Raw genomic sequence first — 21,763 nt, 5'->3', positions numbered from 1 at the left:
TAATTCGTTCTTGAGGTCTGTTCTTAACCTGAAACTGTTCTTAACCTGAAGCACCACTTTAGCTAATGGGACCTCCCACTGCTGCACGATTTCTGTTCTCATCCTGAAGCAAAGTTCTTAACCCGAGGTAATATTTCTGGGTTAGTGGAGTCTGTAACCTGAGGCGTCTGTAACCTGAAGCGTATGTAACCCGAGGTACCACTGTACTGAATTAGATTAACTAAAGCCCTGACTTGGTCAAAGGCAGCTCCATGAGTTCTTATTTCATTTCCAAATTGGATGTGATTCCTGCTTTATTAGTAACCAGGAAGACATTTTGAGAATATTTATGAATTTAGATGTACAAAAATAGCAGAGCCACAACCCTTGAACACTTAAGCCATGCCTGCATCATTTTCCTTTTGTGCAAATTAAGCTATTTTGTTTAAGTATCCTTGGTTTCCTTGCAGTTTATAGGCTAGCCGGCGACTGAAGTTTTCTGACTTAACAGGGATTAAAAATAAAATAAAATACTATAGAATTTAAGAACAAAGAAGCAGAAGCAAGGGACATGATTTTGTGCTGCTGTATGGAGAGTTGGTACTGGAAGTTTTAAGTAACGAGTGAAATTTATAGCAATATGTTCCCGCAATAAGGCAAGATGCAAATGAAGTGGTATTGGTGTCTAAACAGAGTTAAAATGCATGTTTTTTTCTTCAAGAATCTAAAATATGCCACAAATGGAAAATATATTAAGTGGCCTTTCTTCAAGGATGGTATAATAATAGTAGTAGTAGTAGTAGTAGTAATAATAATAATAATAATAATAATAATAATAATAATAATAATAATAATAATTTATTATTTATACCCCGCCCATCTGGCTGCGTTTCCCCAGCCACTCTGGGCGGCTCCCAATCAAGTGTTTGAAACAGTACAGCATCAGACATTAAAAACCTCCCTAAACAGGGCCACCTTCAGTTGTCTTTTAAAAGTAAAATAGTTGTTTATTGCCTTGACATCTGCTGGGAGGGCGTTCCACAGAGCGGGTGCCACTTCTGAGAAGGCCCTCTGCCTGGTTCCCTGTAACCTCACTTCTCACAGTGAGGGAACCGCCAGAAGGCCCTTGGAGCTGGACCTCAGTGTCCGGGCAGAACGATGGGGGTGGAGACGCTCCTTCAGGTATACAGGACCGAGGCCGTTTAGGGCTTTAAAGGACAGCACCAACACTTTGAATTGTGCTCGGAAACGTACTGGGAGCCAGTGGTAGGGTAACAAAATATTAATTCACCCTGCCTTTGCTTAACTCACTTTTACCTTGCACTTTTAGTCTGATAACATAAAAAAAAGAGTATGTCCCGCCCCCTGCCCCCCATAATTCACACTGAAAAAAGGAGGATTTATTTGCTACTTTTTATTTATACAGAAGTTTGAAACTCGGGGGTTTGGGATAGACTGAACACTTTGTGTTGAAGGAGAAAAATGCACTTTGGACATTCTCTGAGGCCATTCCTACATTTTAGGAGTGAGTTCTGGCCCCCAGTTAAGGTTGCAAAGCCGTGTGCATTTGGGAGTAAGTCCCATTGAATTCAGTGCGATTTGCTTCCGACTAAACATGCAAACAATTGCCCTGCCAGTCCCAGTTGGTGATCATATCAGATGTTGCCGGGGGCGAACAGGTGTGGGGGACTCCCTGGCCCTGAATAGGGTAACCGTGCCCCTGAAAGACCAGGTACGCAGCCTGGGAGTCAGTTTGGACTCACGTGGAGGCGCAGGTCAATTCTGTGTCCAGGGCAACTGTCTACCAGCTCCATCTGGTATGCAGGCTGAGACCCTACCTGCCCGCAGACTGTCTTGCCAGAGTGGTGCATGCTCTGGTTATTTCCCGCTTGGACTTCTGCAATGTGCTCTACGTGGGGCTACCTTTGAAGGTGACCCGGAAAATACAACTAATCCAGAATGCAGCAGCCAAACTGGTGACTGGGAGTGGCCACAAAGACCATATAACACTGGTCCTGAAAGACCTACGTTGGCTCCCAGTATGTTTCCGAGCACAATTCAAAGTGTTGGTGCTGTCCTTTAAAGCCCTAAACGGCCTCAGCCTTTACCTGAAGGAGCGTCTCCACCACCATCGTTCAGCCCGGACACTGAGGTCCAGCGCCCAGGTCCTTCTGGCGATTCCCTCACTGCAAGAAGTGAGGTTACAGGGAACCAGTCAGAGGGCCTTCTCGGTAGTGGCGCCCGCCCTGTGGAACACCCTCCCATCAGATGTCAATGAGAAGAGCAACCATATGACATTTAGAAGACATCTGAAGGCAGCCCTGTTTAGGGAAGTTTTTAATATTTGAAGTTTTATTCTGTTTTTAATGTTCTGTTGGGATCCACCCAGAGTGGCTGGGGAAACCTAACCAGATGTGTGGGGTATAAATACTACTACTATGGCTACACAAAATTTTACATTTGTGAATCAGTTTTCTGGCATGGTTGGACTTTGGCAAGTTATCTCTTGGCGCCAAACTCTGTGTGATGTTAAATTCGCATGTAACGGTGCATGTAATTTCACTCTTAATCATGGGGCTGTTAGCGTTAAAATGGGGAAAAGTGGTGCCACCTCCACTACACACCTCATAATCCAGGCTGGGTGCTGAGTCTCCTGCTCTAAACCCCAATTTTATAGCTTGAGTGGGACAGATGGTTCTAGAAAGAGGCGTGGAAGAGCTTCAAACAGTAGATCATGATTGACTGAAAAGCCTTATGTTGTTCAGGATTGGACTATAGAGTTTATAGCATTCCATAAAGTTGGGTTACAAATAGGAACACCCTTAATATTGAATTGTAAAGTCCTAAACCTTGTTTTATTGTCATTTGCAGAAAGTCAGACAGATGAAAAACCTGAAATCAGCAACAGTGGTAAGTGTTGGCTGCAATAACTTGTTTACGGAGATAATAAAAAACAACACTAACTGATTCATTGCTACAAATTCCTTGAATTGTTCAAAATCTAGAGTTTATGCAGGTGGTTACATTGAAACTTTAAAAACTTTTGGATGTGTTTCTGGTTTCCTTTGGCTACTTAATAACATTGCAGTTTGCAAATGCTTGGTGAGGAAATTTCACAAGCAAGTTATGATCGTCTTCATTTCAAAAAACCACTTCAGGTTTTGTGAAATATAACAAATAATCACAATTGTATGGGGATGGACAGACTTGCATGATCTGGTGCAAAAGACAGAGAACTCCATAAATCTGAGTCCAAGGATTTGTGAGTATCAAAACTCTAATAGAGACCTTCTGCAAACACATCCAGTTGTGGATACCTCAAACTCCCTTCATTGCAGCCATATAATTTAGGGTGGGGGTTATTTTCTTGCTGGTATTATTCCGTGGATGTGTGGCTTCCTGTTCCCAAGGCAGTTAAAGGTTGCCTGTTTGGCAAGGTTGGTTCTGTTTTATTTTTTTTATAGTTACCATAAAGGTAAAGGACCCCTAACAATTAAGTCCAGTCGCAGATGACTCTGGGGTTGCGTCGCTCATCTCGCTTTATTGGCTGAGGGAGCCGGCGTACAGCTTCCGGGTCATGTGGCCAGCATGTCTAAGCCACTTCTGCCGAACCAGAGCAGCACACGGAAATGCCGTTTACCTTCCCGCCGGAGCGGTACCTATTTATCTACTTGCACTTTTGGCCTGCTTTTGAACTGCTAGGTTGGCAGGAAATGGGACCGAGCAACAGGAGCTCACCCCATCGTGGGGATTCGAACCGCCGACCTTCTGATCGGCAAACCCAAGAAGCTCAGTGGTTTAGACCACAGCGCCACCCGCGTCCCTTACCGATTATCTTAGTCTGGTGTTTAACAAAACCCTCCAGGAAGACCCAAGTTTGCAAGCTTGGAAGGCTGTTCCATGCAGTCACAGTCACAAAACAGTTTGCTGATCTCCCAGCACAGGCATGACCACTACTCAGTCCTCCTTAAAAATTATCTCATTTCAATGACAAAGACTTGGACTCAGCAGTTAAAAGAACTTGAACTGAGGCTGCCATACAGTGAGATTACCCGGACACAATTGTGTTGTAGGAATCTCATCAACACAAATCCTCCAAGTCACCTTTACCTAAGGGTTGAGGGCTCAGTGAGCAACTGTGCACACCTGCCTCTTCAAAACCAGGGATGGGGCTACCCTCTTCACTAAGCAATGGCCATCTCGGATGGGAAAAGCTAGCAGACCTAAATGGCAGCTTTCTTTTTGTAATTCTGGCTTGCATATATGCACCAAATTCCAGCCAACATGCTTTTCTTAAGGACACTTTGCAAAATACTGAATGCCTTCAAAGTTATAATTGGAGGTGACATTAACTGCTGCCCTAATGACTTCATAGATCGCAGCTCTTCCTGTTTTAAGAAGCAGCCAAGATAATCAGTTGCAGAGCATAATTGCCTACTGGGGCCTAACAGACACTTGGAGACATTTACCATATTTTCCCGTCTATAAGATGCTCCCATGTATAAGATGCCCCCAATTTTGGGGGACTCAGATTTAGGAAAATGGGGGGGGGGAGATGTATCTGTGTATAAGATGCCCCCTAATTTTTGACATTATTTTTAAGGAAAAAAACATAGTCTTATACTTGGAAAATTACAGTAAATCCCACAGCACATGAATTCTCTTCTGATCCAGGTTCTCTCCCTTATACTGGAAAGGCTGTGGAGAGATAGGCTCATATTGTCATGCATGGTGGAATTGCATGTTGGTATACTCCTTTTGGGGATGCGGGTGGCGCTGTGGGTAAAAGCCTCAGCGCCTAGGGCTTGCCGATCAAAAGGTCGGCGGTTCGAATCCCCGTGGCGGGGTGCGCTCCCATTGCTCGGTCCCAGCGCCTGCCAACCTAGCAGTTCGAAAGCCCCCCCAGGTGCAAGTAGATAAATAGGGACCGCTTACTGGCGGGAAGGTAAACGGCGTTTCCGTGTGCTGCGCTGGCTCGCCAGATGCAGCTTTGTCACACTGGCCACGTGACCCGGAAGTGTCTCCGGACAGCACTGGCCCCCGGCCTCTTGAGTGAGATGGGCGCACAACCCCAGAGTCTGTCAAGACTGGCCCGTACGGGCAGGGGTACCTTTACCTTTTATACTCCTTTTGGGAAAAGGTGTTTTATGTTATTTCTAAAATTATGCAACAACTCCTCCCACCAAATTCAGCTCTTGCCTTCTTATCATTAGACCCAAATTTAACAATAACCTTAAATGCAGATATTTAGTATTTTATCTGTTATCTTTATTTTATTTTATTTTTTAACATTACAAACATCCATTTAAACAAAATAACACTCCCCCCCCCGTTTTTCAAAATGTACATTTTTTTATCTTTGCCACATTTTATTACATTTATCTAACTTTAATTTAATCCTTTTTTTAGTGTTTCTGCAAATTACAGGTGTTATAAAAATCCTGCTAACATCTTTAAGTGTTTACAGTGTGCCAGCGTGGTGTAGTGGTTAAGAGCGGTAGCCTCATAATCTGGGGAACCGGGTTCGCGTCTCCGCTCCTCCACATGCAGCTGCTGGGTGACCTTGGGCCAGTCACACTTCTTTGAAGTCTCTCAGCCCCACTCACCTCACAGAGTGTTTGTTGTGGGGGAGGAAGGGAAAGGAGAATGTTAGCCGCTTTGAGACTCCTGAAGGGGAGTGAAAGGCGGGATATCAAATCCAAACTCCTCCTCCTCCTCCTCCTCCTCCTCCTCCTCCTCTTCTTCTTTAATATAGTCTATGTATTTTTTCTATTCTGTATTAAATTTGTTGTCCTCTTCCAGTCATCTTTGCCATTTCAGCGTATTCCATTGTCTTCATAATCCACTCTTCTTAGTTGGTGTTTTCTCTTCCTTCCATGCCTGGGCATAAAGCATTCTCGCAGCTGTCGTCATATACATAAACAGTCTTTTCATATCCTTTGGTAATTCTTCTCCTATTATATCTATTTAAAAGGCTTCTGGTTTTTTAACAAAAGTTACCTTAAACATTTTTTTTCAATTCATTATATTTCATTTCCCAGAATGCCTTTACCTTTTTGAACGTCTACCACATATGGTAGAATGTGCCTTCTTTCTCTTTACACTTCCAGAATATGTTAGTATTATTTTTATACATTTTTGCTAGTCTTAGCGGAGTCAAATACCATTTATACATCATTTTCATATAGTTTTCTTTTAACGTACAGCATGCTGTAAATTTCAAGTCCTCCTTCCACAGTCTTTCTTTTTAGGAGGGAAAAAGTGCGTCTTATACAGCGAAAAATACGGTATATGTTGTTGTATTTAAATGAAAAAGAAATGGAAAAAATGGAAGCGAAAGCTTTTGATCTCTTCACTTTCACACTGGGGAAGGAGAGGAGAGCAGGAGATCATGAGCCCAAGACTCATTCTCATTGTTACAACCCATAGTTTCTCATGTTGCCAAAAGAGCTCCCACTATGGTCCTAGCTTCTTCCATGATTCTATGGCATGAGAAGCTAACCTTCAGGTATATCAGTTCAATTCTGAGAATGCTTGCCTTCTAATATAATGACTTAATAGCAAGCTTCAGTCATTGTCTTAATGCTCTGCAGTTACTTAAAAAACTAATCACACAGTCATGGTAACTGATGGTTTAGTGCAAACTTGTTCGGAGAAAATGTTTGATGTGACACTTTGTGAGCAATAGCCTCCTCCATATTTTATGGTTACAGAGTTGTATTTTTGACAGCATGGGAAGCAGAGCCATTTCTGATTTGTTAGGGCAGTTAATGAGGCTGCCGGCTGCCAGATATCCTATTCTTTAAGCATTGGATTTAAAAATCAAAGGAAATCTTTGCTTTATCTACCAATCTGGTATGTATTTTCTTAATGCAAAACCTGGGACAACTCAAATAGAATAGCTTCATGTGGCTTCATCCCATTTAGATATCATATTCATGAAAGTGGTTGGTGGCTGTCAATGGAAGTTGTCAGGCCAACCCAGACATAAGAGATATCTGAAAAGGCCAAGTCTGTATGAAATGTGGGCTAGTGCCGCTCCTTAATTGAAAGGTCACCTATGAGCTGCTGAAAGAATCCCAAGAACCCCGTGCTTCACTTTTTAGAAATTCTTTTGGACCTCATTGGAACAATGTAATGACCAAAATTATTAGCAGATTAGAAACAAATAGGAAAGATCAAGCTAATGTTGTAAAAATATTCATAACAAGCCTTTAATCCTTTAAAGTGTGGGCATAATCCAAGGTCTAGCACGTTTAGAGGTAAGTAAACATGAAGCTGTGCCCTTGGGATTTGTGTGTCAGAGAGCCATGTACGCATCACACTTTCCTGTGCCATCTGATGTAGTCCTGCATCTATCTTTTGAGAATCATAGTTCCCATTGGAATCCAATTCTGATGTCTGGCAATAATCCCAGAAACTGTTCTGTTCTTACTAGAACAGGCAATGGACCCCATATGGCCCTGGGGCTTTAATGGATGGAAACGAAAAGCTGAAGTTTCAGTTATTTAGGAGTAGAAATAGTTGTCTTGAGAGCACCCTGGCTACCTGAAAAATATATAAATTTGGATCAGTCTTGGGAACGTGTCCTTCCTTCCTTCCTTCCTTCCTTCCTTCCTTCCTTCCTAGAAAGATGTCCCCCTTCCTTCCTTTTTCGACTTTAACCATGGCAAAAAATATAACATTGAACCCTACAGTTAAGAGTAGCACAACATTTGAAGGAATTTGCACTGGATATGTAGGGGGGAGTAAACTTTATTGATGCTGGCTCCTGAATTTACAAGCATAGCTTGTGGGAAGCCAGTATTGCACCTCTACTAGATTTCATTCCTCGATCCCTGACAATTTCCCCCCATGCTCAAACCTTTCTCAGTCCTCTAATATGGTGGTTCCCAACTTCATGAGTATGAATACTTTTAAGAAATGTGGACCCCCCACATTCTAATTGTTGTGATTTTAGGCTCTGTTAATTGAGAAAATACATAATGACAAAAAACTTATAGTAAAATGTGCCAAAATCAAAGAAAGCAGGAAAAAATCATTTATTTCCCCATCATACTCAGCAACTAACAATCCAAGGATTAATTCCAAAAGGTATTAAATATAAATTTAATCATAAATATAAATCTGTTTGACCCCAATGTACCCACTGATTAACCCAATTTTTTCAAAAGGTATAAAATACTATTTTTATTTATAATTATAAATTTATTCATTTATCCAGTATAGTGATCTGCACTCCCAAGTAAACAATCATACCAAACTAAATACTAATTTCCCCCCCAGGGAACTCAATTGAAACAATCCCCAAAAGGATGAAAAGGAGAACTTGCATTGCCACTAATATAATATGTTCCTTTGTGTCAAATCAGAGCTATCAATTGTACACTTCAATGAATCCCTGTCACTGTGAATAAAGCTACACAACACAGTTAATTTGATTCTATTTTATTTATACTTAACATTTTATTCATTTTTGTTTTTTTATAAGCCAGTTGGCATGAGCAGCAAATGCAACTCAGAACAGCAGACAGCCCAAATGAACTAAGCCTTCAAACAAGCCAGCCCCCACCCCAGAAATTAGGCAACTCCTATCCATGGAATGTATCTCAATAAAGCAACAAAAGGAACCCCCAATATCGCCAAAACTAATGAACATGAATATAGTCAGTAGTTAAGAGGCAAACCCCCCACTTATGGTCCATACCATAACCACTAAAATCAAATTGAAGACTTTCATTCTGCCTCCTACCAGAAAGCCCTGCGTATAGGGCAATGTAAAGGCGCGGGTGGCTAGGACTTGCCGATCAGAAGGTCGGCGGTTCGAATCCCTGCGACTGGGTGAGCTCCCGTTGCTCGGTCCCAGCTCCTGCCAACCTAGCAGTTCGAAAACACATCAGAGTGCAAGAAGATAAATAGGTATCGCTCCGGCGTTTCTGTGCGCTGCTCTGGTTCGCCAGAAATGGCTTTGTCATGCTGGCCCGGAAGCTGTACACCGGCTCCCTCGGCTAATAAAGCGAGATGAGCGCCGCAACCCCAGAGTTGGTCATGACGGGACATAATGGTCAGGGGTCCCTTTACCTTTACCTAAAAACCCCTAGTGCAACACGCTTCTTCAGGCAAAGCAGCAAGGAGGGGAAGCAGTGCTAGAAACCACTGTATTCCTGTGCCTTGCCCCCAGGTTCTTCCAGGTGCATCTCATACCAAGCACCAACCAAGGAAAGCGAGGAAGGCACAGGCCACACCCACAACAATAACCAGTGCTTTTCAGCAACCGCAAACCCCCCAGTGATCATGCAGGGCTCCTAGAGATGTTGCTATGAAGAGGCAGAGGGAATCAGTCAAGTGCTAGCTGGAGGATCATTACTTGTGGACCCCTTGGGATAACTCCATGGGCCCTCAGGGGTCCATAACCCACAAGTTAGGAACTACTTCTCTCTGTCAAACTAAATCCAAAAAATTGTCGGGGGGCAAGAGAGACCTAATGCACATATACAGACAAACTTGTACAGACTTCCCCATCTTTCAGATCTTTAGCAAATCACCTCTTTCTCCATTGTATCACAAGTGGGTTTTTAAAAAATAATAATTCTGGGGGTTTAAGAAGCCTTTTGTGATTCGTGCTGGCAGCTGATGATTGGTAAAGTAAGGACAGAGCCCTGTTTTGCGGACGGATAGCTGTTCCTCTGGAACAGGGTCCCGATCACTGCGTACCAACCTGGGACCACATCCATTTTATGTTCTGCAAAGCACCCACTATATCTATTTTGTGATTCCAAACACATGAAAAGTAGTTGTAGTGTGCTTATTTTGGGTCATACGCTTCGGAAGCATTGGCAGGTTATAAGAGCTGACATTTCTATATCCTTGTTGATAAATGAAAACTTTATTATTGACAATCTGGTGTGTTGCACCTCTCTTTTGATCAGAGACTGAGCTACAAATTGGAAAGTCCCCAGTATGAACCTCTCCTCTTGCATACACTTGCTGCTTAGCTTTTAGACAAACCATTATTTCTCATACTCTGCTCATACTCTCACACTATATACTCTGTATACTATGGCATGCTTTGATTATTTGGAAATATTGCAGCAAGTTAATATATGTGTAGAGCTTTGAAAAGGCCTCTACAAATACTAAGTAGCTCTTAGTGTTAAACTTGCTGGAGATCAAAATTCTGTGTGACATCACCGGGTTCAATATGTCATTTTCTCACTCGTAGAAGTGCAAAAAAACCTCTAGACATAATTGTCATCATCATCTTATTTTGTTCAAAGATTTGTCATGATATAGTTAAAGTACAGCTTATTGTTTTAGTCAAGATGGGCATAACTAACGCTTCTAGTTATGGTTCAGAATTTAAAATTTGTAGAGCACCTGCCTACATTTCTTTCCTCCTCTAGCCAGAACATGTTTTCTACCAAACCACTGCAATGTTGATATGTTGATTTAAGTTTTCATGCTGATAATATGGAAGACCTGCAATACAGGATCCTAAAAAGCAAGCCTTTGTGGAAATGAAGTTTGAATATTTTTTTTAGTTCAATAGCTATGTGAAATTAGTAAGCAAGATAGAAACAGCATAATTGCATTTTACTCATCACTTACATCGCAAAGTATATAATCTTTACAACAAACAACAAAACTGGGTTCCTTTATGTAAACCATATTTTCGAAGTACAAGATAAAATCTCCTGTATAGCTTTTTGAAATGGAGTGGGCATGTTTATATATCTTCTGTAATTATTCAGTATGACTTGCATTTAAACCAGCAAGTAAAAACTGAAACTTAATTGGTATCTGAAAACCAGGATGTATTTAGTTAGAAAACTGTGTATGTTGAAAAGAAAACACTTTTATCACTCTTGAGTGAAATAAGATGTACTGCATATTAGCCACAAAAGCACATACTAATATTTTAGCTAGATTCTGTGGTAAAGAGACAGGAGAGAGGAGACAGAGATGTAAATTGCTTCAGCATTCAGTCTGATTTTTAAAATCATGTTTAGTAAGTATCTCTTTTATTAATAAATTTAGGCACAAAGAACTCATAGATGGATGTTACAGTTTACATACCATTAGCTCACATTTATTCATTAGCAGCAGTGCTCTGTGGTGTACAGAGTTGAATAAATCATTTTGCGATGTCTTGAAGTTTAATTAGATTTACAGGCTGCATGCTTGTGGCCTTTTGTCTATTGAGAGAAGAAGTAATTACTTGATAAAATGAAGTGCATCACTGTGAACAATTGACCCTTTGGAACAGTCCAGGCTTGTCAGCAACCTAAATCCACATTTCAGTGCCATCATTATAGCTTCAAACTTAAGAGTTTCCAAGGTGCACACGAAAGTATTGTCTTCCTTCAAAACAAGCCGAGTCCCATTTTCTGACTTTATGAAGTATTTGAACTGGATAATGTTGGAAGAGATTGAAAACTCTTCTGGGAAGCCATCCAGCCTGCTTTTGGATACCAAAACAATGCGCGATTTTATTTTTGTTATGAAATCTGGAGCATTGCAAAAAATCCGAAGGCCCTGCGAACGGTCGTGGCTGTCTGTTATCTCCAGAAAGGTAGTTTCTCTGGCTGCAAGCTGTTCCTTTTCCCACCTTATTTTCACTGCATCAGCTAACACTTTAAGCTGGAAAAAATCTGCCTCTAGTGCCAGAAGATGGTTTTCTTTAAATCCCTCTGGTAGAAGCAATTCTCCATTCCGTAGGAAGTTCAGAACGTGCCTAAAGAGCAGCCCATCCCTGTCTATAAAATAATGGCCATCTGCATCAGACGGACAGAGAGCCTTTCCATTGACAACTCTTTCCAAAAAAGAATCTGGATACTTGGTTAGTGTTTGCTTTTGCGTAACGTACAGATATCCGCCAACGTTGAGAGTAATTGGAGACATTTTACAATTCTTGCCTTGATCGGTGCCGTCCGAGTCGTTGCATTTTTTGTTGCTCTCCATTTCACGCCGGTTTTGTGCTCCGTTCTTTAAGACGGCTTTCTTGCTTTGTCCTCCTTTTGCTTTGTATGGAGATTTTGTCAAAAAGCACCGTTATTCAGCTCTAGAACAATGATAGAATGGGAGTGCTGGAAGCATTGCATGAGCTTGTCGGCAACAGCCTTTCAGCAGGTGGCGTAGAAGCTATATGTATGCAGTGTGATACTGGGAGTATGACTGGAAGATGCAATTTGCATTTAACCGTATAAGGGAAAGAGGATGGCAGGGGAGAAAGGCATCTTAGTTATTTTTCCTCTTGAAGACTCTGAAGTTTAAATGATTAAGAAGTGTCTTTTGTTTATGCAGAAAGAAATTAGCTGTTTGCCTGCATCTTGGTATTAAGTTGAAATATAGTATATTGAAAATTATGAAATGGTGGAGGAATCCTAGCTATTTGTTGTAAAATACTTTTCAAAAAGGGTTACCAAACAGTAACCTCAAAAACCTTTAATATTTATGTTTTGCAACCATTTTTAAAGCTTTTCGTCATCCTGTTGCATTTTGCTTGTGCACCTTGCTCTGAAACGCAACAGTTGATAATATTGTCATAAAATTAAACGTAGTGTTAAAAAAAACAGTGTTTTATATAAAATGGATTTCTAGGGCGAACCTGCTTTTTAACCATATAAAGCAGTCTGGGATTCCCCCCCCCCTTTCAATAGAAAATAATTTTATTGGCAACAATTTTGCTAGTAGAGATGACTTAATTGGTTTGAATTTACATGGCTATATTTGACAGATCAGTTCAGTTTCTGGTTAAAATGACACTGCTGTTGCAATGTGAAAGAAAGCTGGTAGGTTTGCCACAAATCTTTGTATATACCACACAATATTACAGCTTAGCAACACTTCAGCGATGAGAAAATGACCACAACATGGCACTGAAACAGCAGCACTGTTTCTTCTTGTAGCAGCCATGGCTTTCAGGCTCAGATCTTAAACAACCGATTCTCCCTTTGCAAATATTTGCAAAAAAGGTAGATGACAAGGAAAGCTGTGCAAGTATGGATGTCTACTTCGTGTAAGAAAGGTTGGGTCTGCAGCTTTGTATTCCACAGCAAGGGGGGGGGGATTAACTCTTTCAACATCATCTACTTGCTATTTGCTATTTGCTGTGGCATAGCTACAGCATTAAGGAAGATTTCTATAGACAAGAATCAAGTAGTATATTAACTTTAATTCTTTTTAATGTTTAGGCTGCCCCATCCATGCCAAAATGTATTCACGTTTGAGATTCCTGCATTTGCAAGGGGTTGGACTGGATGACCCTCTGGGCCCCTTCCAATTCTGCAGTTCTATGACTCATATAATTCAGGTGTTATCCACGCAGTTTCCGCTAGTGCCGAATCCACTGTCATACAACAAGCAATGCTAATCTTTTTACAGGTTTTAGAGGTGCATTTACTCTCGCCATGTACATGCCAAAAAAGAAGTTAGCTTTTCCTCCTGCGTACAAGCGAGGGCAACGCTTGCACAACAGGATTAGGATGGACAGAGAGCTAGCCAGGATGTCTTAAGAATACCTCCATTTTCTTCTCATAGCCTAGTTTCTGAATCTAGGTATTATCTCCACATTTTCAGACAGTTCTCCATAACCATGAGGCTTAGTCATAGGCTTGTTATTTATTATGTTTGCATGAGTCTAAAATAGGAACAGATAGGAACCAACAGCTTAATAGACTGTACTTCAAAGATTACATCTAAGTGTGCAAATGGTTTGTCCATATTTTATATTTATATAAGTATATCTAGTGGATGGAACTGATACAGTGTTGGGGTTACCTGTACGTTGCGTTATTCTATCCCGAGGATGAAATTGCTACTAAATCCCCCTGTGCTGACTGAAAAAAATTGTATGCTGGTGTTGTGAACCTACAAAAGCATAACTATAACCTGGTTGTAGGGTATCATTGGCAATATCCATATACTAGAGGAACACACCTGTGTATGGGGGAAAGGATGCAGTCTTTTGAAGATGTTTGACGACAATTTCCTCATATACAGTGGTACCTTGGGTTACAGATGCTTCAGGTTACAGACTCCGCTAACCCAGGAATAGTATCTCGGGTTAAGAACTGTGCTTCAGGATGAGAACGGAAATCGTGCAGCAGCGGCACGGCAGCAGCGGGAGGCCCCATTAGCTAAAATGGTGCTTCCGGTTAAGAACAGTTTTAGGTTAAAAACAGATCTCCAGAACGAATTAAGTTCTTAACCCGAGGTACCACAGTACTGGAATAGGACAAGAGCACGTGCTGTCAATAGCCTGATGGTTTGTTTCGTTAGAATTGTTGATTGGACTGATTCTACTACAGAAGTAAAACCGTTTTGAAAAAATCTTGGGCATATCGAGTGCTTTATCACACTCAAAGCATAAATAAAAATACAACTTATTAAAATGGCTACCGTTCATACTCCTATGACTTTTGCTGGTAATCTGGGTTTCCTTCTATTTCAGAAAAACTGTCTCTGGAAGGAATAGTAGTCCAGCGTGCAGAGTGCAGACCTGCAGCCAACGAAAATTACATGAAGTTGAAAAGGTGAGCCTTTCTTTCTGGTTTTTTTTAATTAAATCTGTTGTATGGTAGCTTGGTATAACTTAAATATGCATTGTCTTTCACATGGCTGCAGTGATGCCTATACATGGATGGTTGTTAAATTGGGTGTATCATAATTTTCAGTTGATCCCTTGAAGAAAGGTGATATTTGAAACACATTGGGATGATCATGTTTCATTCCTTATTTATTCAGGTATTCTATTATTAAAATAGAATCCTGCATCGGTGAATGGCAGCACAACTTTCCCCCTTTTTACTTTCTTTTTGCTTTGGATTCATCAGCCCCAGCAAACATTGTCAGTGGCCTGGGGTGGTGGAATATCTCGTCCTGCAACATCTGGAGAACTATAGGTTCCCCACCAATTCCTTACACTATTCATTTTAAGGGACACCATAGCAACAAATTTATGCTATGCAGCTTGCATCCTGTGGCAGTACATTGGCCACAAGCATCTCATCACATTTTCTTTTAATGCTGAAAACCTCAAAGAAGACAATAAAGTTCAAACCTGTTTTTTTCATTTCATGCAGGGGGATGCATGTGTTTTTGTGACCAATGTAACACACCAATGCAACACATTGTGAGCAATGTAACACACTTATTCAGTGTATGTTTTATTGTCCTAAGATCATCTGGTTTTGTTTCTAAGGTAAAACTTATTTTCAGTTCAGCAAATGAGAGAGTAAAGCTGTTCAACAAAGGGCCCATATAATTGTGAAAAGTCAGTTTCTCAAGGTAGTGAGGCCTTGAAAAGTTGTCCTTGATTTGAGGATACCAGATAGAATAATAGATGCTGGTTGGTGTCATGGTAGAAGATCCAATTTCTAAGTTCTCCATTTGGAGATTATAAGCCCTAAGGTTGTCTTGACATTTTGTGCCCAACTTCCTGTCCTTAATTGCTCCAACCAGCAGAGCTTGGTGAGAATATGGTCCTCAAAGGCATTTAGATATCCCACTATCTAAGGTAGGCTGGATCAAATCTGGTTGCTATCAAGGGGAGACCCAACAGCTCTAAGATGAGCCGATGGAGTCCCTGGAGGAAGCCCTAGTATCTGCCTCATAAATCTATTTTGTAGAACTTCTTGTTCAGATTTGACACCAGTTCCCCAAATTTCAGCCCCGTAAAGCATTTGTGCACATAGATCTTGAGGGCAGAATGGATTATAGAATCATAGAATCATAGAGTTGGAAGAGACCACAAGGGCCATCGAGTCCAACCCCCTGCCAAGCAGGAAACACCATCAGAGCACTCCTGACATATGGTTGTCAAGCCTCTGCTTAAAGACCTCCAAAGAAGGAGACTCCACCACACTCCTTGGCAGCAAATTCCACTGTCGAACAGCTCTTACTGTCAGGAAGTTCTTCCTAATGTTTATGATTAGCTGCCCCCTTTCAAATGGAAAAAACCTGTATAACTAACTGGCCAGTAGAACAGGCAGGTGATAACTTAATTGCATTCATTTGGCATTTCCATGAAAGCTTTTCATCAATAAGCAATCCTAGATATTTAAACATATGTACTTGCTCAAGTATATGACCATCGAATGACCACTTGGACTTAGTAACCCTCTTACTCAATGTGACAACTTTGGGTTTTAGCATAATTTCCTTTTAGACGTTCTTTTTTACACAGTTGATCAAATTTAACTAGCATCCTTCTAAGTCCAATTTTGTTCAAAGAAAGCAGAACTAGGGAATCAGCATGTAACAGAATGGACGCTTTACAATTCCCAAAGCAGAAACAGTTTCCAAGGCAGTAGTTGCACTAGTGCAAGGACTTCTGTTTGCACAGTACATCTTCCCCTTCTAATTGTCCCATGTCCTTTCCAAATCTGCTCTGGAGGGTTGGGGGAATACAGTGGTACCTCGGTTTACGGACTTAATTCGTTCCAGAAGTCCATTCTTAAAGCAAAGCATTCTTAAACCAAGGTGCACTTTCCCTACTGGGGCCTCCAGTCGCCGGTGCCCTTCTACCATTCATCTTCCGTTCGTCTTCTGGGGCAAAATTCGCTAACCGGAGCACCTACTTCCGGTTTTGCGAATAGTTCATAGACCGAGGTACCACTGTACTTTGAACAGATTTAGGGGATACACAGGGAGAGAAGAGGGGGGGCAGTTCCATTGTTCGGCCAGAAATTATTGTGGTTGTGGAGCTACTTCACTGGAGACTACCAAAAATATTTCCTGCAAATCCTACTATACAGTAAGTGCAGGAGGAGGTTAAAAGAATCCCTGCCTCCGACAAAATGGCAAAAGAAAAATGTGAAAACAAGAGGCTTAGGTATGTCTCTTGCTGTGCAGAAGCTGAAGTCCAGGCAGTCATAAAGAATTCACTTTATAGGCAGCATACAATGGTAAACATGTCTACTCTGAAGTAAATCTCTTTGTGATTACCTACTCCTAGGTAAGTGGTTACAGGATTGCAAAATCAAATAATTTTAAGACAATTAAGTTTGTAAGATTTGTTGTTGCTTTTTAGACGTAACAAGGTTGGGATCTGTAGCTGGTTCATCCACAAATAGGCCTTGATTTTTCAATTTCAGCAACTGTAGAGGACCAAAAAAGCAACCCTCCTGATGTTTGTCATGTGGTTCTTCTTTAAAATGAAAACTGGCTTTGGCTACTGTTTTTATTTGTGTTGCAGGGTCTTTGCAAATGTATTCCTCGGGGCTATAAAAGCTCTCCATGGTGTTCACAGAGGCCTAGCACTTATGACACATTATTTTGTTTGGAGAAGAAGTAAACATCACCTGAGCTGAGAAATTGCATCTTTGCCAAGAAGGCAGAGAGAGAGAGCAAAAGAAAACTTGCTCCAACTTTTAATTTTAGCGCATATGCTACAGATATACATAGAATAATAGTGAGAAGCTTTCTGAGGTTGGAGGAGAGCTTTCTGTTGAAAAGTTGCATTTTTAAAAATCTGAAAATGAGAGACCTTTCACTTTCGTGGCTCAATAGTGACAGCCTGATGGCAGAAGGATCAAAGTTATTATTTTCTTAGTGATCATATCCTTGGAACCAAAGTTTTCTCAGAATAATTATTCTCTTAACCTGAGCATTTATCTTTTATTTCGCCAAAAAAATTACTGGAAGAAAAATTCACTAGGTTGTTTTTGGGGTTTTTTAAATTTTTGTACAATATGAACTGTAAGATTAGCTAGGGGTTGAATTATAGCACTTAAGTATTTAATATTTCATCCATTTCACCATACCGTATTAATCTGTAATGTGCAGTCTGTAGTGCACAATCTTATTTCACTGCAGGGGGTTGGACTGGATAACCCTTATGATCCATTCCAACTCTATAATTCTATGATTTGTTATATTCTATTTTCATCATTTCCATTAGTTGAGGTGTGGCTCCTTCACTTGAGTATTATAACTCTATTTATAGCAACAATCAAAGCTTTATAGGGTGCCAGTTTTGCAATAGTTCATCCTAAGATGTAAATCCCATTTTGACAGAAGGGGCATAGAGCAGGGTTGCCCCTTGTCCAATTGCTCTTTGCCCTCTCTCTGAACCCCCTGGTGACAGTACTACGTAATAATTGAAATATGTGTGGTTTTCTGGGGGGGCAGGTGGAAGAAGAGCCTCTGAGCAGATGGTATAACCTTACCAGCATTGTCAAAGGAACTTTATAAATATGAAAGGGTGGCAGGCCTTAGAACTAATCTGGATAATCTTTAATAATGTATTTCGGTGTACCCAAAATGATCAACTGTACCTAAAATAATTGGTAAATGTTCCACCAAGTTAAAAGGTTTACTAAAACCTAGGAATCTGTATACCCCGAAACATGAATAAATTTTATGCTTTAAATTATGTTCCCTTAGTGAAAAAATTAAAAAAAGAACATAGGCAGACAGAGTAAACTACAATTATAGGTGTTAGGAAGAACTGTAATGGCACAAATGGTGATACTTCCAAAAAATATATTATTTTGAGTTCTCCCCATCCATCTTCAAACAAGTATTTTGAAAAAATGGCCAAAAAAATGATATCTGTTTTTGGATTTCAGAAAAAGAAACCCAGGTTGGCTATGATTCTAGAAAACTGGGGCAGGGGGCAGATGGGAAATTCCTCCATTTTCGTCGCATTATGATGTTTTTCATTTGGGGCAGCTTAGTTTTATTTTGAGAAAGATTGCTTAAAAATGGATTATGTTGCAGCATGAGATGTTACCACATATGGATTTTAGAGGTATTAGGTAAAGGTACCCCTGAGCGTTAGGTCCTGTTGCGGATGACTCTGGGGTTGCGCGCTCATCTTGCTTTACTGGCCGAGGGAGCCGGCGTTCGTCTGCATACAGCTTCCGGGTCATGTGGCCAGCATTGACTAATTCTGGCGAACCAGAGCAGCACACGGAAATGCTGTTTACCTTCCCGCTGGAGCGGTACCTATTTATCTACTTGCACTTGACGTGCTTTTGAACTGCTAGATGGGCAGGAGCTGGGACTGAATAACAGGAGCTCACCCCGTCACAGAGATTTGAACCGCCGACCTTCTGATCGGCAAGCCCTAGGCTCTGTGGTTTAGATACAAAAAAATCACAAGCCATATACTTTCAATTGGATCAGGATATGGAAAGACATTGCAGTGTCATTTTCTCCAGTATGTTCCTCTCTGTTTCCACTGAGATACTAACCTCAGGTTGTTGATTCTCCTTCATAGAAAACCATTTTTTCTTGGTGTCAGGGAACTGACATCAAAGATCAACGGAGAGGGAAGTCGCTCCGAGGATGCAGGGGAGGGAACCAGCAAGGAGAGAGGGAGAGCTTCCGCTGGGGAAGGAAACCAAGGTGACACCAGGAAGAAAGGGGAGGCTGAGAGTACTTTGGAGGGAAGGCTCCGAGACTCTTCCAGTGAGATCAGTGGGGAGAGCGCAGGACCTCCGCTTGGCACGCCTACTTGCGCAGAAGGCTTCCGCGCAGAGAAGCTAGGCGGAGATTGGGGGTCAAGGAATTTTTATGTTGGAAGAAGTTCAGGAAACGCCCACTGACGGATTCTGGCAGTGATTAAGACAGTCGCGTTTGCAAGGCGCTGTCAAACCAGGGAAAGTTTGAGCTATATAACCTGCTTGGAGCAGTTTGGAGTTTTACGCATGAGCAGCACCATTTCCCATTACACTTGGGAAAAGAAAAATTATGTTTAGTTTACAAGATTTTTACATTAATTGTAATCCTATGTTCATGGAACAATTTGCCTTGAAGCTGCGGGACCATGGGTTCAATTGGCTACAGGTTCATCAATTTAAACCTTGCATCAATGTTTGCAAATATATGCTACTAGGCCTCTAATCAATTTCAAATGAAGTGTCCTAAATAAAGGACATCAAGGCAGAGACTTCATTCCAGCTATTTAAGGTGACCTTTTGGACATTACAACAGGTTTGTCATTCTCATTATAGGAAACAAACCGCTTCCTTTTCTAGGCTTAGCATACAAAGTCCAGACACCCTGGGTTTGCGCTTGCTCGTGTGTTAGGTCTAGTATATAGATCATATTAATGTTTCGGGAAGATCTCAATTATTTAGCAGCAGTTCACTTATAGACCATGCTGACCACTGCTCTCAGATCCTCTCATGTTCTTTAACACTTGGGTCTTTCCCAGTCCCAGAGTTACTCATCTGCTATTTACTCTGTCATTCCAAAATTGAATAAACATGGATCATCTTTCATCAAATATGTTTTGATAATTGTTACCTATTGCTTTCCTAATCACGTTTGCTTTATCAGCAAGACAGTTGCCCAAGTTTTCTTCAGCCATTGTGTCATCGCTGGAGGATTTTTTACTCTTCCGAAATTTATCAATACCGAGATTTGCTGTATTCATGTATTTCTGACTAGCTTTGGTGAAATCTGGAAGACTAGTATCGAAGGGATGAGGAAGAGAGAGGAAGTGTGGCAGACAAGGAGGCTTTCCAGTTCGGGAAATGTGCAGGTTTCACTCAAGTGCACATATTCCAAAACGCTTAAATCCTTAAATATCAGACTACAGCAGATAGGAGGGGGCTAATCATGAAAGGTACATTCACACATTCGCTCTCACACCCACACTTATACAGCTTCCTCTTTGGGAAACCAGCCATTTTCTAAGATTGTGTTTGAGAATCTCTCACAAAGAAATGAATTTGAAATCAAATCATCTTTTTGTGCTATTAAATAATGGCACAGATGTGTTTTGAAAAACTTGAATCAAAACATCCAGTTCAGATTGCTGCGCCTTTTCCATTGAAGTATCTAATCATGGGGAAGAGAGTCAAGTTGTAATGTTTTATTACACTTGGCTTTGTGTTAGATTTATTCATCTATAAGTGGAACACCAAACTAATCTTATTTTTTCTCATGGATTATCTATTCTTAAATGTATTTCTTATTAATATTCACCTGCTATATGCTATAGAGATTCTGGAAGCTGCCTGCATCCATGCCAGGTTGCTGAGCAGACAAAATGCTAACAAAAAGTTGCCTTTGATGAAATGTCTTCATGGTGTCTGTCCACATATTTTGTCAAGGGGTAACTGGAGATAAATTTGTACATGTGTTTTAATAATCTGGCAGAGAACGCAAACTGCCTGGGGCTCAGAAAGAAACCAGGTAGGCTTGCTGATCTTTTCTCCCTCCCTAAAGATGTGCTTTGAATCCCTAGAAGTCACTTCTGTCTGGGGAATAGAGGGAGTCTAAATTGGGGTGTGATGGCAGCCTGCTTGACATAACCAGACTGCCAAGGAGGATGGAATGGGGGGAGAGACCTTTCCCCCTTCCATTACAGCATGTATTAATGGTTTCTGTTTGACTATTGCCACTAAACAAAATTGCTGCAGGACTAGTGCCACTGCACTTGTTTTTCATTTAAATTAGACTGATTGTGGGTATTGTGCTTGTCATGCTCAGATTCTGGAATCCTTTAAACATTTCCCACAAGCTCCTTACCTTGTTGTGGGAGAGTGGGGCTGTGTTTCTAGCTGTTAAAAAAAAAACCTAATACACTAGTAAAACCTGCAAAGCGTGAGGAGCAGTTACTGTGCATTCCAGGATTATGGAGACAGGAGACTACCTGCATGGCTGCTTCGCGTGCTCGTGGGTGTGTGGCATATGGCTATTTGTGCGTGGGCTTAATGTATGCTTAATACCTGAACGTACAGTGTTATGGTTAAGCAGTGAAGGCGCCGGTGTTTTCTGGGAGCCTGTGGTGGTGACATGATCAGAAACAAGCTAGCTGACATGCTTC

General features: G+C 41.1%; 2 protein-coding genes across 3 annotated transcripts in view; one reads left to right on the top strand and one right to left on the bottom strand.

Annotated features, from left to right (window-relative positions):
- Positions 1-21,763, top strand: part of GTF2F2 (general transcription factor IIF subunit 2) — a 60,500-nt gene that overhangs the window by 14,085 nt on the left and 24,652 nt on the right. The window contains exons 5-6 of one of the 2 annotated variants that reach the window (XM_053387798.1): positions 2,851-2,889; positions 14,432-14,513. In XM_053387798.1, the coding sequence (XP_053243773.1) occupies positions 2,851-2,889; positions 14,432-14,513 (121 nt within the window). The remainder of the gene's footprint in view (positions 1-2,850; positions 2,890-14,431; positions 14,514-21,763) is intronic. The other variant, XM_053387799.1, reaches the window with a different exon arrangement.
- Positions 9,561-12,133, bottom strand: KCTD4 (potassium channel tetramerization domain containing 4). Its single transcript, XM_053387801.1, has one exon. It carries the CDS (start codon positions 11,938-11,940, stop codon positions 11,194-11,196), a length of 747 nt encoding a protein of 248 aa, XP_053243776.1. The 5' UTR covers positions 11,941-12,133; the 3' UTR covers positions 9,561-11,193.

Source organism: Podarcis raffonei, chromosome 5 (genome assembly GCF_027172205.1).
Source record: "Podarcis raffonei isolate rPodRaf1 chromosome 5, rPodRaf1.pri, whole genome shotgun sequence".
Classification (NCBI taxonomy): Eukaryota; Metazoa; Chordata; class Lepidosauria; order Squamata; family Lacertidae; genus Podarcis; species Podarcis raffonei.
This window is presented reverse-complemented; position numbering and strand designations above follow the sequence as displayed.

What these genes read in the sequence shown, in the direction of transcription:
- KCTD4 (XM_053387801.1), bottom strand. Translation starts at nt 11,940, where the DNA reads ATGGAGAGCAACAAAAAATGCAACGACTCGGACGGCACCGATCAAGGC.